Source organism: Diadema antillarum, unplaced genomic scaffold (genome assembly GCF_040938485.1).
Source record: "Diadema antillarum isolate AM-2024a unplaced genomic scaffold, OU_Dant_1.0 seq00000712_RagTag, whole genome shotgun sequence".
Classification (NCBI taxonomy): Eukaryota; Metazoa; Echinodermata; class Echinoidea; order Diadematoida; family Diadematidae; genus Diadema; species Diadema antillarum.
The window spans coordinates 22239-37844 of record NW_027271616.1 but is presented as its reverse complement, the minus strand read 5'-3'; the positions used below and the strand labels follow the sequence as shown (position 1 = coordinate 37844).

At 40.4% G+C, this 15606-nt stretch overlaps 1 protein-coding gene across 1 annotated transcript in view; it reads left to right on the top strand.

Moving 5' to 3' along the window:
• The window catches only part of LOC139737876 (cytoplasmic FMR1-interacting protein 2-like), a 45830-nt gene that overhangs the window by 28715 nt on the left and 1509 nt on the right, over positions 1 to 15606 (top strand). The window contains exons 10-25 of the mRNA XM_071648543.1: positions 64 to 278; positions 1017 to 1161; positions 1754 to 1913; positions 3090 to 3172; positions 3953 to 4026; positions 5210 to 5306; positions 6136 to 6212; positions 6985 to 7093; positions 8381 to 8500; positions 9322 to 9521; positions 10568 to 10655; positions 11304 to 11447; positions 11979 to 12069; positions 12684 to 12887; positions 13658 to 13752; positions 14562 to 14800. Coding sequence (XP_071504644.1) covers positions 64 to 278; positions 1017 to 1161; positions 1754 to 1913; positions 3090 to 3172; positions 3953 to 4026; positions 5210 to 5306; positions 6136 to 6212; positions 6985 to 7093; positions 8381 to 8500; positions 9322 to 9521; positions 10568 to 10655; positions 11304 to 11447; positions 11979 to 12069; positions 12684 to 12887; positions 13658 to 13752; positions 14562 to 14800 — 2141 coding nt within the window. The remainder of the gene's footprint in view (positions 1 to 63; positions 279 to 1016; positions 1162 to 1753; positions 1914 to 3089; positions 3173 to 3952; positions 4027 to 5209; positions 5307 to 6135; positions 6213 to 6984; positions 7094 to 8380; positions 8501 to 9321; positions 9522 to 10567; positions 10656 to 11303; positions 11448 to 11978; positions 12070 to 12683; positions 12888 to 13657; positions 13753 to 14561; positions 14801 to 15606) is intronic.

The following is a 15606-nucleotide window of genomic DNA, read 5'->3' as shown; positions in this document are numbered from 1 at the left end:
AGTGTATGGTCATTTTGGAGGCAGCAGATTTAATATGCCTGAATGTCCCCCCTCACCGTGCAGGCCACGCGGTACAACTACACCAGCCAGGAGAAGTTTGCGCTGATTGAAGTCATCGCCATGATCAAGGGTCTGCAGGTGCTGATGAACCGGATGGAGAGCGTCTTCTCCGAGGCCATCCTCCGGACGGTGTATGCCGAAATGCAGGACTTTGTGCAGCTGATGCTGAGAGAGCCGCTGCGGGTGGCCACCAAGAAGAAGAAGACACTGGTCGTCAGGTGTGATTATGTCTGGAAGCGAGACTATGATCTTACAAAGAGACAATGATTATTGTAACGAGAAGACTGCCTTTTGAAGCAATGTATATGCCTTTGCCACATGAATGATGGGCTCATATTTCAGTTAAATAAAACTGTATGTAAGATTAGTTACATTGCATTACAATTGAATCATCTGAAACCACACACAGATTAGGCGCAGATGGCTTGCTTTTGGTTTGGGCCTTCACATGTACAATGTACACACACTGAAATGTAAATGAGGGAGAGGGGGTGCTTCTTGACGGCAACCAGAATATTTTACAGGGTTATTTCTTCACCTTGAAGCCAACTAATTTTTGTGAATGACTGAATGAATGAGTGCCACAAAATGATCACAAAACATTGGATAGGCTTCTTGTAAATGAATACAAAAATCTAGAGATGCTCTGCCTATGCAAATATCCATTGACTGTTTGAATCGTTGCGTATGGCATAATGCAAATGGCAAATCAAAGAGATTAGCCTTGATAGTTTTAGTGGTGCTTATTTGTCATGTGTGAAAATGCTGTAGAGGTCCATCATCTTATTTAGTTGGAAATGTTCCTTCAACAATTTCCTTTGAAAAAAAACCAACAAAACATTGTGAATGTGACTAGGAAAGGAATGAAAAAGTTGGACGTAAGTGTTTTGGATCTGTTCTCGTTGAAAAAGAATGATATAGTACCAACTCTTTTTCTGTGTTTCCCCACTATGCAGCATCATAAGGGCTGTCCGTGAGACCTGTGCTGATTGGCTGAGGGGAATGGAGCCCGATGACCCCGCCCTAAAGGGGGAAAAGGACCCCAAGAATGGCTTCTCCTTCGAGGTGCCCAGGAGAACAGTTGGACCCTCCAGCACCCAGGTATGGTAATAGAATAGAATAGAGATGATGATGATGCTGACAACGATGAAGATGATGATAGCGATAATGACACTAACTGACACTAACGATTTAATGATGATAACCATGAACATGATAAAGAAGCTGACACAAATGATAATGGTGATGACAACAATGATGATAATGGTAATTAAAGTGATAATAATGATGATGATGATGATGACGATGATGATGACGATGATGATGATGCTGACAGTGAAGATGATGAAGACGATGATGATGATGGAAGTAATGGTGACAGTGAAGATGATGATGATGACAGTGATGATGATGATGATGATGATGATAATAAATTGATCAAAATAATGATGATTCCTGACTGCGCCAAATCTACCTCTACATGTTCCAGGCACCATAAGAGTATTCTTCACATATTAACTAAAGAAACTGAGAAAGGAACAGGAATTACTACACTTGAAGTATGGTTTAAAACCAATCTGTTGTGGGTCAGCCTTAAAGGCCGTCAAGGAAACATCCATACACACAAGTAATCCTTTTGTGCTCACACCTTAAAATCAAAGTCTGGGTCTGTATGCGATGATTTTGTCCTCAGCTCTACATGATGCGAACCATGCTGGAGTCGCTGACAGCAGACAAGGGCGGGACGGGGAGGAAGACACTGCGCAAAGAGCTAGAGAGTATCTCCACCGTCGAGCCCCTGGAGAAGTTCCACAAACGCACCTACTTCTTCACCTGCATGCTCAACTTCTCAGGTGAGCCTTCCCTCTCAAGAACTCAAGACAACCTTGTCATATATGTATGTGTGTGTGTGTAGGGGGGGGGGGAGGTGGGGCGACAGAGGAGAAATTCATAAATTCACTCTTATTTTCCTTTTGGTCATTTTGTTGTAAACATGTAAATTATGTCTCGCATGAGCTATTTACGCACTCTTTTTTGAGTTCATGTTTCTCCCGTATCCACTTCAGGAAGCCTCTTTGAGTTTTCAAACTTTTTGTGTCTCTCCATCCATGCTGTATATGATAGATTCCTCCTAGTTGTTGGTGAATGTATGAAGTGATTTGCAGACATTGACAGCCCTGCTCTGGAAACTATTGTAACCAGGTAGATCCAAAGTGGAAGATATCATCAAGATAGCTCTTAAAGGTCCAGTTTACCTTTGGGAGCAGTGATTTAAAAAAATTTCAGGATATCACATTTGATGCATATGTGTAGGTCTGTTATATCACAGAACATCCTACCATATAGAATTTTTGCAATAAAGCCTAAAATACAAGGAGATATCAGTATATTTCTTAATAAACCATACCTGTAGACGGTTTAGTCTGGAAACATTTTTATTATAACTATTGTTTACATTTTGTGTCTTTAACAATACTTAACATCAATCAAACAGATTCAAATTTTTACTGTGGTTGTTTCTATCCCTAACTCACATTTTAGAACTATTTTAAATCACTAATGCTGGGTTTTTGTTTCATCTGCAAATGGTAAATTATGCCTTTAATTTGAACCACATTGCTTTAATGCCATTTCGCTCTTGCTCACCAGAAATACTTGGAATTGAATAGTTTAACGAATGTGAACAAAATTATTGGAATGAATGAAAGCACCTTCAGTCAAACCATTAGGGTCATGTCCAACTTTTGTGATATGTACAGGGGAACCTCATTATGAGGACCTGAAATTCAGGACAATAACCTTGTTATATCAGGTTTCTCACTATATCTTAGTGCAAAAATGAAGAAATATAGAAATGATTGGACCGGCAAAATCATATTGTTACAAGAGGGTTTTAGTTTATGTTTAACTTCCTCATAACAAGGTTCCACTGTACTACATATCAGCGTGACGCCAGGCAGGTGGTAAAATTTCTATTGAATTGCATCTAGTCACATGTTCTTGTGTTTTAATGTCTTTGCTCTTTACAGAAACGTTACAGCAGTGCTGTGACTTGTCTCAGCTGTGGTACAGAGAATTCTTCCTGGAGATGACGATGGGAGAACGCATTCAGGTAAACTTAGCACATTCATTCGATTTTCACAAACATTAGATGTGGTTGCAGTCTTGATGGTGTCACAATATCACAACAAAATTTGCCGTCATGACTTCCCCGTCAAACAAAGTTGGAAAGGGGAATATAGGAATTAACAAAAAATACTATTGCCACACATGCTGAGCTGAGTGTAAAGTTGTGCAAGACATCATGTTATGCATCATGTGTGTAGGCCGTCGAAAGTTTTCTCCAAATCAAGAAAGGTACCCAGGATGTCTTGTGTGTAGAGTAGTTACCAACATGTACGTTAGTATGTGGGATTCATGTGGCTTCTTTTTTTTTTTACAGAAAAAAAATGTAGTAAGTCAGCTATTCATATCCAAAGTGACTCTCAGAATTTCTTGTAGAGATCTACATGATGTGTAGTCATAACTCTCTTTTGGTATTTGCTGCCTTGTGAGTGACTTTGAAGTAAAACACAGATCAGCGAACTCTTGTGATCTCATGTCCTCTAAAACGCTTCCTTGCATGGTGAAGAGACAATTCATCAGAATACTTTTGTCAAACCCTTACAAGCAAGTTTTAAAATTCAATTAAGTTTGGATTTGATAGTGTCTTTCAGTTTCTGTGGCCGTCAAGTGTAGATTTACAGTTGAACGTCACTCAGATTTCAGTGATAAGCCCGTCGTAAATATCACATTGGTCCCCGACAAAAAACAGTAATGTGAGAATAGGTAGTATCTGAGAAATTGAGTATTCTAAGTGTCTGATCTCATTTCTTCTCTATGCTTGACCCAGTTTCCCATTGAGATGTCGATGCCCTGGATCCTCACTGATCACATCCTGGAGACCAAAGAACCCTCCATGATGGAGTAAGAAGCTTCTCTGCCTCTTATGACAGAGGCAGTCATATCTTTCCTTCTGTGAAGAGACCAAGAAATCCCCTGTTATCATTTTTTTTTTTCAGTGTCAGGACACTCTGAAAAATGTTTGCCATCCAAATGAAACTTGGTCCGAGAAATGTCCTAAAGCTATCTCCTTCAACTCCTGTTAGTAAGACAGTGCAAATTTCAATCTTGTTTGCTAGAGTACATTGGACAGTTGGTTCTCATTTAGGTATAGCTACAGTGATTCCATAGCATTTGCTCCTGAAACAATTGTTCCCATGAAATATCTGCACACTATGCCAAGCATGAACTCTACCCACAAACATAACCCTAATCCTAATACTAATCCTCACATCAAACTACTGTATACGCTGAATATTTCGCGAGGTTTATATTTTCTCGAATTTTGCGAGTCAGGTGCTATTCGTGAAATTAAAGACACGCGAAAATATTGACTCTGATCCCGATGTGAATGTACAACATACGCGTGTACACTTTTCCGTTCCAGTACAGGACTCCACGAGCGCGAATTTAACCACTCGCGAAATTGTCGGGAATTCCCGATTCGCGAAATTTTAGACTCGCGAAATATATGGTGTATACAGTAAATGCAAAACCCTGTCACAACCCCAACCTAACTCTACTTAAGTCTGTGGAGAAAATAAGTCCGTAGCAACTGTCACATGAGCAAATGTTGTGTTACCAGCTACAGTGTTTTTCACTTTGACTTTTTTTTTGGGGGGGGGGGTGTCTCCCTAATGATGATATGCTGAGCAGTGCAGTTCAGAATGTTTTTGTTTTTGTTTTGCTTTGTTTTTCTGCCATTGCCTTTGAAATGAATACACTAATGCTGTGATTTCGTAGTCATGTACCTGCTTTATGTAGCTGACATGGAATAAGCATTGTCATTTATGGAAGAAAAAAAAATCTTTCCAAAGAGTCAAATGGGTGTTCAGACCATAACGAAAAATTCATGACCTACCAGGTACTGTTTGACTGATGCAAGTGAAGTAAGCACTGTCTTCCAAGTTTTGAGGAATATGCTTGGTACATGTATATATGATTGTTTTTAACCCCAAAGAGTGGGTGCCCTGCAAGACTTGAAGAGTGAGTGTGTCATTGCTTGTGATTAGTCTTAATTCCTAGACTCTGTTTGTTCCCTCTGTAGGTACATCTTGTACCCGCTGGACCTGTACAGTGACAGTGCCCAGTATGCCCTGACCCAGTTCAAGAAGCAGTTCTTGTATGATGAGATTGAAGCAGAGGTGAGCAAGTCATGAAGCTTATGTCTATCTGATCAGAACAACAACAATGAAATAAATCCAAAAGAAGTTGAACAATAACAGAAAATACCAAAATATTCATGAATATGTCCCACTGTTAAAGACTAGGAAAAGCATTAATTAACCAAATCTTTGATACTGGAATTACTAACAAAGTGTTTTGTTGAAGTCTTGTGTGATGTCCCACATACATATATTTGTGTTTGTATTGTTCAGAGTCCATAGTTTGAGAGGGCTTTGTCTTTAATCTTGGTACAGTTGTAGTTATGATTGAGACTGTGTGAGACTTTCGACCATCAATCAGCCAGGGCAAATTTTGGCCACTCGCCTCCAAAAATGAGACTGTGCTATGTCTGGCTCTAAGTGGTAATCGCCCTATCAGTGTGTGTTTTAAGTGGATGAAGGTGACAGCTACCAATGCTTGAGATATGATATGTCTTAAGGAAAATTCCCATGATATACAATAAAGACAGCAATTGTATACCACTCGGGTACACTGATGTCAACTGCCCAAAATTGATTTGCTAGGTTTCCATTAAAGAAAATTACTGCTCCATATTTTTTACTTTGCCAGTCTGATATTTTCTTTGTCATACATTTGCTCTTTTTATTGTGTAAACACTACAAAGAATTTTCATTCATTACATGAGATTTATCTAATTTCCATATAAAGTTAGCAAAAAAAAAAAGTTTGATTCTCTATGCCGTAAATTAGTTGTGTGATACTCCCTGACAGAGATATTTACACTGCTGAAGTGGAAATAGAAGACTTTTTTTGGCTTATCCCGTGTTCTCTTCCTCATCCATCTAGGTGAACTTGTGCTTTGATCAGTTGGTCTACAAACTCAGTGAACAGATCTTTGCATATTACAAGGCTCTGGCAGCAAGGTGAGGGGAGACAAACTGCTGTATCTATTCCTCACCGTATCATTCCGAATTCACAGCATATTAAGACTCTTTCTTATGTTTGTAATGCCTGGTGTTTATTCTTGATTCTTGCTGTATGTCATTTTCATTGTCGATTGAAACACAATGTGTTGCTCCAATAGGCCAGTTCCCAGTTAGCAATGGTTCAAGTGACCCAAAATTTGAAACCATCTAAACAAAACAGTTGTAAAGCCTGATATCTCCCTCTTATGTTATCCAACTTGCTTTCATATTAACAAGCTCCCTTGAATGTTCAGAAATGTTATTTCACTGCAACATATCAAAAAGGGACTGTTCAGGATGCTGACCATGACAATGCCCATTACAACTCTGTCTCATGTAGTTTTTCCTCAGATGACCCTTTATCTGCTCATGGGCAGAATGTAACTTTGAACTGGCTTATTTATCACAGAATGTTGAATAGTGTAGTCTTCTAAATTGTCACATCGTTCACTATTTGTGTGATTTCCTTTCTCTTTTCTTCTTTGCCCCAAAGATAAGTCTCATAAGTTTTGTACATAACAGAGAGTCAAAATGAGTGATAAATTAAGAGAATGGAGAAAGTTACTGAGATTTGTTATACGACTATCAGCAGATGTCTTGTAGTGATGTCACATTAGATGCATATACTGTGACCCCCCGAATGACGTGATACGTGGTGTAGCAATGAGGATTGATCGTGAAGCTATCATTCATCCAGCGTCTGCCCTCTCTCTTCTTTCTGTTCACACAGCATTCTTCTGGACAAGCGATTCAGGACAGAGTGCCAGAACTTTGGGATCCATATACCGTACCCACCACCAAACCGCTACGAGACACTTCTCAGACAGAGGCATCTGCAGGTGAGAAGAGGGGTTGTTTTGACACTTTTATCTTAATCTTTTGGATACCAAATTCACATGCCTGACATAGCAGAGGGTGTGCAAAGTTGATTTCATTTACTTGCAATCTATGAACACATGATGGTGAATGCACCAATTTATATGAAGGATTGAGGACAGTCATGAATGAAAGAAAGATCTTATTCAGAGGGGTGAAGGCTCAGGTTTGAGTTTCTTCAGTTTGTCTCCCTCTACAAATGAAAATTTGTTAAGATCGCAACTGCAGATCTGTAAATTAACAAACAGTCGGAAAAAAAGAAACCAGTGGGACTCGAACCTGTCATCTACTGCTTTCTGGGCAGCGACACTACCACCAGGCTGTCCCTGCTTGCCGGCAGTGACACGACGAACATGGAACAAATACCCAAGCTCCGAAATTCTGAAATTGTTATGTTAAGTAGTCAAAGGCGGACAATGCATAAGATAAATGAAAGAAAGATATTATTCAGAGGGGTGAAGTCATGCTTCCTTAAATCCTTCATGTGCACAGGCACAAATAGCTGAAACTCACTGTGCTTTTTCATTAGCATTAACTTCAAAATCCTGCAAACTTGACCTACTTGTAAGCTAGGCGGCCCACTCGGGCTAACAATATGCCTGTCAGTCATTGAAGAAGCAGTCTGGTGGACGTGCCAATCACCGAACAAAGCATGTTGGAGATTGAGCCCTTGATGTGTGATTCTCTTTTTTTTTATGTGACGCCCCTCACAGTCTTTTCTCCAGCAGTGCATTGCTTTCTCAGATGAATGTTGTATTCAGGGTTTCTTCTTGGTACACCTAGAGTGTAATCAAATTGGATTGGAACCTGTTAGTGCGAGACCAAAATGGCACTTGTTGATATGCGTTCATGATGTTTCAACAATATTTATGCTTTTCATACCGATAACTCAGATATTGGCCTCACATCTTGTAAATGTAAAGGTTACAATATTGTCAATGGCAATTTAGCTGATGTTTGGACATGGATATTTGTAAAGAAGCACACATTACCTGAAAAGCAACAGTTTGTTTCAGCACATGTGTTGGTGTTTACATGCATGTGCATTGTGAGCATTAAATTCTCATGACTTTTGATATCAGACGTATATCTATACTGTGAATGTTGTATTGTTGCAATGAGAAAGAGCTGATTACCCCTCAGACCCACATGTGGCCTTATGGGGAGTACCAATACATGGTAGAGAAGTGACCAATGTTTTGTTACATAACAAGTGTATGAATATTCTTGCCTTCTTTCTCCTCCTGTAGCTGCTGGGCCGATCGATCGACCTCAACCGACTCATCTCACAGCGCGTCCGGACTTCCCTGCAGCGCAGCCTGGATCTTGCCATTGCGCGCTTTGAGAGCAGCGACTTCACGTCCATCGTGGTAAGTCACTCCACAGCGATGGCTGTTGTGGAACTGCGCATGCTGTAAATCTACACAAGACGTCAAAGGGAGGTCGTGAGACGAGACAAAAAGTTTTAATGTTCCGTACAAAATCGCAATAATCACTTCAGATATGTGACACCAATTTGCATTGGCTTCATTAGTTTTAATGCCGCTTTTCCAGAGGGCCCTCCTTGTATAGCATCCCAGCATTGTTCATCAGGATGGCGAGGGACACTGCCCATGGAGTGCGTTGTCCCACGATGACCAATCTAGGAAGGTGTTAATCTCAGGCACTGCTGTATCAGGGTCAAGAGAATTCTTTGTCGTACCTCAATGCCCCAATTGACACAGTTTTTAAATGGAAAGCTTGATTCTTGAAGAATCAGAGCAACTTACGCAGCAGGGGACACTCATGCTAGACAAGAATATGTAGTAATATGTAATATGTAGTAATTAAACTTTTGAGTAAGAAGGTTAAATTCAGTGAATGGAAAAAGAAATCTGTCTTCCTTTTTGGAAATGCATAATTGTGATTAACTAATGCAGAGATCAAGATATAAAGATATCAAAGAATTTGCAAAATGGATTGAAAATTAATGTTTTAGATTTGCTGAAAATTGAATAACAGTATTGACATAAATGTTGACAATGCCGTGTGGCTTGATTGGAAGGGAGTGACCCCTGTCTATGAGTGAGTAATTATTTTTCTTTCTGTGTGATCAATCATTGTTTCGTCTGAGATAAGATCAGTAACATTGGTAGTAGTGGAATATGTGAATAAATGGTCCAGATGTTTTCTGTTCTTTTTTGACCCTCAGGAACTTGACCAGCTAATAGAGGTCAACCGACTGACCCACAACCTCCTGTCCAAGTTCCTGACCATGTCAGAGTTTGACTCCATGCTGCGAGAGGCCAACCACAACGTGATGGCGCCCTACGGCCGCATCACGCTCCACGTCTTCTGGGAGCTCTACTACGACTTCATCCCAAACTTCTGCTACAACGGCTCCACTGAGAGGTAGGCCGACCTCAAGTAACCTCGGCAAAACGAAAATATGTGATTCTGCATTTCTTTTCTCTCTTCATACGGAATGTTGGATTTAAATGAGTGAATACAATATGTGTCAAAGACAAAAGCTCAGCACAAATCATGAGGTTGATTTTGTAACACACAATCTTTTTTAAGGGGTTGCATACTTCTAGCACAATATCAACCAACATTCATGATAAAGACATCATTCTCTTTGTATTTAAAGTGAGATGATCAAAGACTACCATTTTGTGATGAAATATGAAAAAGGGGTATATTGATGGAAGTAAATGATGAATTTCTATTTGTTAATTGCTGATAAGCAGTCATTCAAATGATTCTGTTCATGATGCCATACAGTGTGAGAAAAATAGTTGTCATGCTTTCTGTCATGTTTAAAGGGACATTCCAGACGATTTTCATAATTTCACATCATGTAGTACATAAATCGACAACTCCCTTTATAGATTTTGGAATTTATTGTGGTTCTTGAGCAGAGAAACAATACTTTGAAAAACCTTAAACAAAATTCACTGAACAAGGATGATGACATAGAAGGTTCACATATTTCAGAAATGATAGCAGTGTAATTCCATAACAATACCGCTTGCTTGCGAGTTCACCTGTCTATAATCTATGCATGCCTTCTTCGTTTGTTCTGCTTCCTTGAGCCCCAACTCATGCATTCTTATGGTGACTCTGCCATGTCATCATCCTTGTTCATTGCAATTTGTTCTATTTTTTGAAAATATTCTTATTCTTCATCCCAATTATCACAAATTCTGAAACTCTGTCCTCAGTATAACTAATTTATAGTTGTACAAATGTAAAAATCTGAGAATCACCGGGAGGTCTCCTTTAACACAAATCTGAGCTCATACTTATTCAGGGTGGAGTACTAGAAAAGGGAAGCTGTTGCTGTCTTCGCAAAACAAGGAATTTTGGCAAACTTTTTGGAGGGGTCTTAATATGTGATGTGATGTGAGATGCTGATATGCCAAAAGTGATCTACTTGTATTTTGTTTTCCGTGCAGGTACGTACGGACCAAGCTGTCCTTCATTGACCCTCCAAGCAGGGACAAGCCTCCGACTGCTGCAGCGTCCTACCTCTTTGGCTCCAAGGTGAGGATTCGCTGGATCTGAGAAGACGAAGATGACGGATAGGAGGGGGGGGGGGGGGGGGGGGCAGCGAACTTGCAGTAGCGCACTTTTCAAGAAATGCTTTTCGTTCTTAAATGTACAAATGTACAGTAGTATGGGGTACTTTGCCAGGGAAGTCTGTGTCTTGTAGAAAAGCAAGATGATTATAGATAGGGAAAGATGTGATTGGTATGGAAGCTATGATCAGTCATAACAGCTGATAATCTGAACCTTTTTATCAAAAAAAAATCAAATCACATGAAGTTTACTGTATAGACATGTGCAGAATTTTGAATAAGATACTGCATTCCTGTTATCTTGTGACTACTAGTAGTACATGTACCTCATGTAGAATCTAACTTTTGCTGTTGAATATGCTGTGTTTTTGTGTGCCAGCTAATGAGAATTTATGCAAGTTAACTGAAAGTCTAAAGTCAACGAAAATGAATTGGAATGAAAAAGTCAAACTTAATATTGTGGTCCATAGGTTGCTAACCTTGAAAAACTGTAAAGAATCAGTGCATATTATCTGTACCTTTCCATGCTTCTTCTCCTTATTACCTAACCACTGGACTCACAGTGACAAAAGGTCATATGTGTGATTTTGACTTGTCTTTGTTCCATGGTTAGGCCCTGAACAATGCCTACAGCCGAGTGAACAGCCTCTACACCTCGTTCGTGGGCATCCCCCACATACGATGCATGGTGCGTCTACTAGAGTACCAGGGCATTGCTGTCATCATGGAGGAACTGCTGAAGATTGTCAAGGGCTTAGTGAGTCACCATGATCACATGTCCTCTCTTCTTTCACCTTCAACACCTTTTTTGCTTACGAAGCAACGTTGTGATCTTCTGGCATTCCAGTTTGATGTATGAAGGTTATGGGTTTGTGCCTCAGCTGACGCAGCACCAATGTCATGGATTCTGGACATTTTTTTTTTAAAATCTCCAATCCACAATCTGAAATGGCCCTTTTCTACAGAAAGCACACTGAGATCTCTTAGGAATTCATTACGTCCAGGATTCTTGTGAAATATACCAGCCTGCAACGAGATCTCAATGTGAGGTTGACATAATGTTTATGTTGTGTGCAACTACCAGTATGATGCCTTCATATAACTCATAAAGGATGGGGGAGAGGGAATGTATAATGCTTTGAGTGCTTGTTTCATTGTCTTTGCAATGGTCTTGCCATGGTAGTTGCCAGTGATTACAGAGTAAAGTTACCATATTTTATGCAACATGGCATTGGTCTGATCCCTGTATTGAAATACAAGCCATTGATTCCAACCTTGCAACCTGCAGCTCCAAAACACCATCCTCCAGTACACCAAGGTGCTGATTGAGGTCATGCCCCGGAAGTGCAAACTGCCAAAGTACGAGTATGGCACCAAAGGTGAGTATGACCTACACAACTCTCTTCCAGAACTGCTGACAGGTTCTTCATTTATTTCACCTCTATATAGATCTTAGTCATCAATGTTTTTGTGTTCAGTTGGATTACCGTTAGTGAAGGGAAGGGGTCTGAATTGCATGTGAACCAAATTCATTTCAAATCAGATGCATAGTGCATTTTTTGCACACATTATGGGATGTTTACATTAAAAGCAAGGATGTATAGCTTCTCATAGTGTAGTATTCTGTTATCCTTGCAATGGAAGCAATTGCTAGCAGTTGCAGTGTCTTAAAGAGTTCATACACAATAAATTTCATGCCTCGTCTTCAAACTTTCCTATATATTGCCTTCTACCCGACAGTACAAGCCATGACTTGTTTCGGACTTAATGCCTCAGTCATTATGGCTACCTCATTATTCTCAGCTACTACTTGTTTGTTGTTGTCATCATCTCTGACTTTATTGTTGTTGTACTATTGTGACATCACAAATAGTTCTAGAAGTCTTAGTTCAGCTTCCTTATGTGCAATATGAGACCTGTCTGCTGCCCTCATAGTTTGTCACTGTGCATGTCTACTTCGTTCTCTCACTCCCTCCTTGACAACTTCTACCAGGTGTGGTAGCCTACTACTCAGCGCATCTCCAGGACATCGCCCAGTACCCCGACCTCAAGGTCAACCTCTTCCGCAACTTCCAGGAGGTGGGCAACACCATCATCTTCTTCCGCCTCATCGAGCAGGCGCTGGCGGTGGAGGAGGTGTGCGACCTCCTGCACGCATCCCCCTTCCAGAAGATCATCCCCAAGCCCCACATCAAGCGTGAGTAGAGAGAGGGCACCCGAAACTCGATAAGTACCAAACAACTTCAGATTTCTCCAATTTGTCAAGGGTCTCCAGCAGAACATGTCTCTTTATTTCAAAGAATGGAGTGGTACTGTTAAAGTGGATGTTTTCTAAGGGTTGGCAATTTTTTGTGAATTTCACATGACATGTAACTAGTGCAAAAATAAAAGTGCACAAATTTGTTGTTTGTTATGTGTTACATCATTTCATATTTCAAGTAAGGGATATTGTAGAAGTATTAGTGTTATGTTTAGAATAATATTTGTGGTTTTCTTCATATTTGTTAGCTCTGTAGCATTACTAAATTTGCTGTTGTAGTGAGAATCATTCACCTTTTACCATAGTATATGCTGCCAACCTTCATCACTTCTTGCATATACACTGATCCAAGGATCAATTTGTTTATAACACAAGTGTGGTATCCCATGAGCTGGCGCCGTGATATATATCATGCTTTCACCATATGCGCGGGACACCACAGTAATAGCAGATCGTGCTGCCAAGTCAAGTTGGTGGACATAGAGTTTCATAAAAGATTTGATAAACACAGGCCCTTGAAATGTGTAAAAGTCAGATAATTTGATCAATACAAATGATTCAACCAGCAGGAGAGACCACTGAGATAATTGTTCCAACTACATAGTTTAACAAATATGTATCAGACCCATATTATTGCAGCAACATCAAGAGTAAAAGTATTTAACATGATTTTTTTCTTTTGATCTGGTTTGTGTATTTCCTTCCAGCTGGTGAGAAACTGGAGGCCAAAATCAAACGCTTGGAGGTCAACTTTGGTCCCCTTCATATCGTCCCAGTGATTGAGAAACTTGGCTCACAAGAAGTAAGTTCCTGGACCCCTCAGCTTGTATGGTAGCCTTTACGAGCAAAGTGCAGTTGAGATGAGATCATGGAATCTGGGCCCTGTTACATAAAAACTCAACATTGCCACACAGTTGCAGTTATTGTAAATGTCATTGGAATAGCCAAATATTTGTCCCTATTTGCTCTTGTAGGTATGTGGATAATATCAGTGGTAACTTTACAATAATTGTACAGAGGGGCCCTTGTCTAGTAAGCACTTGTATTTGTGTGATGCCAGTGCCCATGATTGTCTAAGGCACAGTGCCTCACATATCGGTATCACCATAACACAGTTATAGTGGGCATCTGTGCAGAATAGGGGATACAAATATGATGTAGTGTCGATCGTGGAGGAACAGCTGTGTTTAGCTGGCCTCTGTTTGTGACATTTCGACATTCAGATCAAGATAGTAAATTGGAAATGATATGTGATACTCTATTTTATGACTGCTGATGTATTGCATGGCATGTTTTCCCTGTGCTGGTTTTTAATGCCTCTGCCACAGTGTTTCTTGAGGCATTATATTTTTGCTTTGCCTGTCTGTCCTTCCGTCCTTCTGTCCTTCCATCTGTAATTGATTTTGTGGATAATAAACATTAAAGTGTCTGTGGTATCTAAATGAAACTTAGCATATATATGCTGTGAATTAAACACACACACACACACACACACACACACACACACACACACACACAAAATGACTTCTATATACATCATTGTACAATGTGTTAGTCCTTACACATCACTTCACAAAACCCATTCCAATCGTCTTGAACTTACTTTTCCAGCAACTGGCCGATACGAGGGAAGGTGACCTCCTGACCCGGGAGAGGCTGTGCTGCGGCCTCAGCATGTTTGAGGTGGTGCTGTCCCGCATCCGCAGCTTCCTCGACGACCCTGTATGGTCCGGGGAAGAGCCCATCAACGGGGTGATGAACATTGACGAGTGCACCGAGTTCCACCGGCTCTGGAGCGCTATCCAGTTCGTCTACAGCCTGCCCCTCAAGGAGAACAACTTCACCCCAGAGTAAGACACACACACACACACACACACCCATTGGTTCTTTGTCCTCTCTATAGGAGCACTGTGGTGGTATTGGCCTGTTGACTCTTGTAATGTAAGGTCCTGAGTTCAAGTCCCTACTGGGAACATACACCCATAGACAAGATGCGATATCCACATAATATGCCCTCCTGGTTCAGATATGTATAAATATGTACCTGACAATGCAAGGGTGAAGATAATGACAGGGGTCCAGTGGGAGAGAGCAGTGCTAATGTTGAAGAGGTTTCCCTGGGTGTATAAGACCACCGTCATCATAATTTTCTCCATACTTCTCCCACTTTGCAGGTGTTTGGAAGATAGAAATCATATTTTATGGACAATGTGCATCCGATTCTTTCTGAAATCTCTTGTTCAATACAAACTTTTTAATACTAAAATCTTAATTTAGGCCTTTTTGGTGTGTAGAATATTGCAGAAATTGGCCAAGTAATGTCTATCATCAGCTGACAACACCAGGAGAGAGAGAGAGAGCTGACTTAGTGGCCAGAATTCACGAAGGTGGTTTAAACTTAGACCATGGTACAAATTTAGAGCATGGTCTAAAATAAGCGTTAAATGGGCGTACCAATACATGCGCGCATCAATGTACGTTTTTTTACTGGATGCCTGTTAGCGTACGCAATGTGTCAATCATATCTACGCAGAAGAAATATACATAAACCATGGTTTAAATTTAGACCACCTTCGTGAATTCGGGCCAATAAGTCTGTGAAATAAGTGCCTTTCTGGTTCTGAGGTCTTCTTGCTGATGACCTAACTGCCACTAA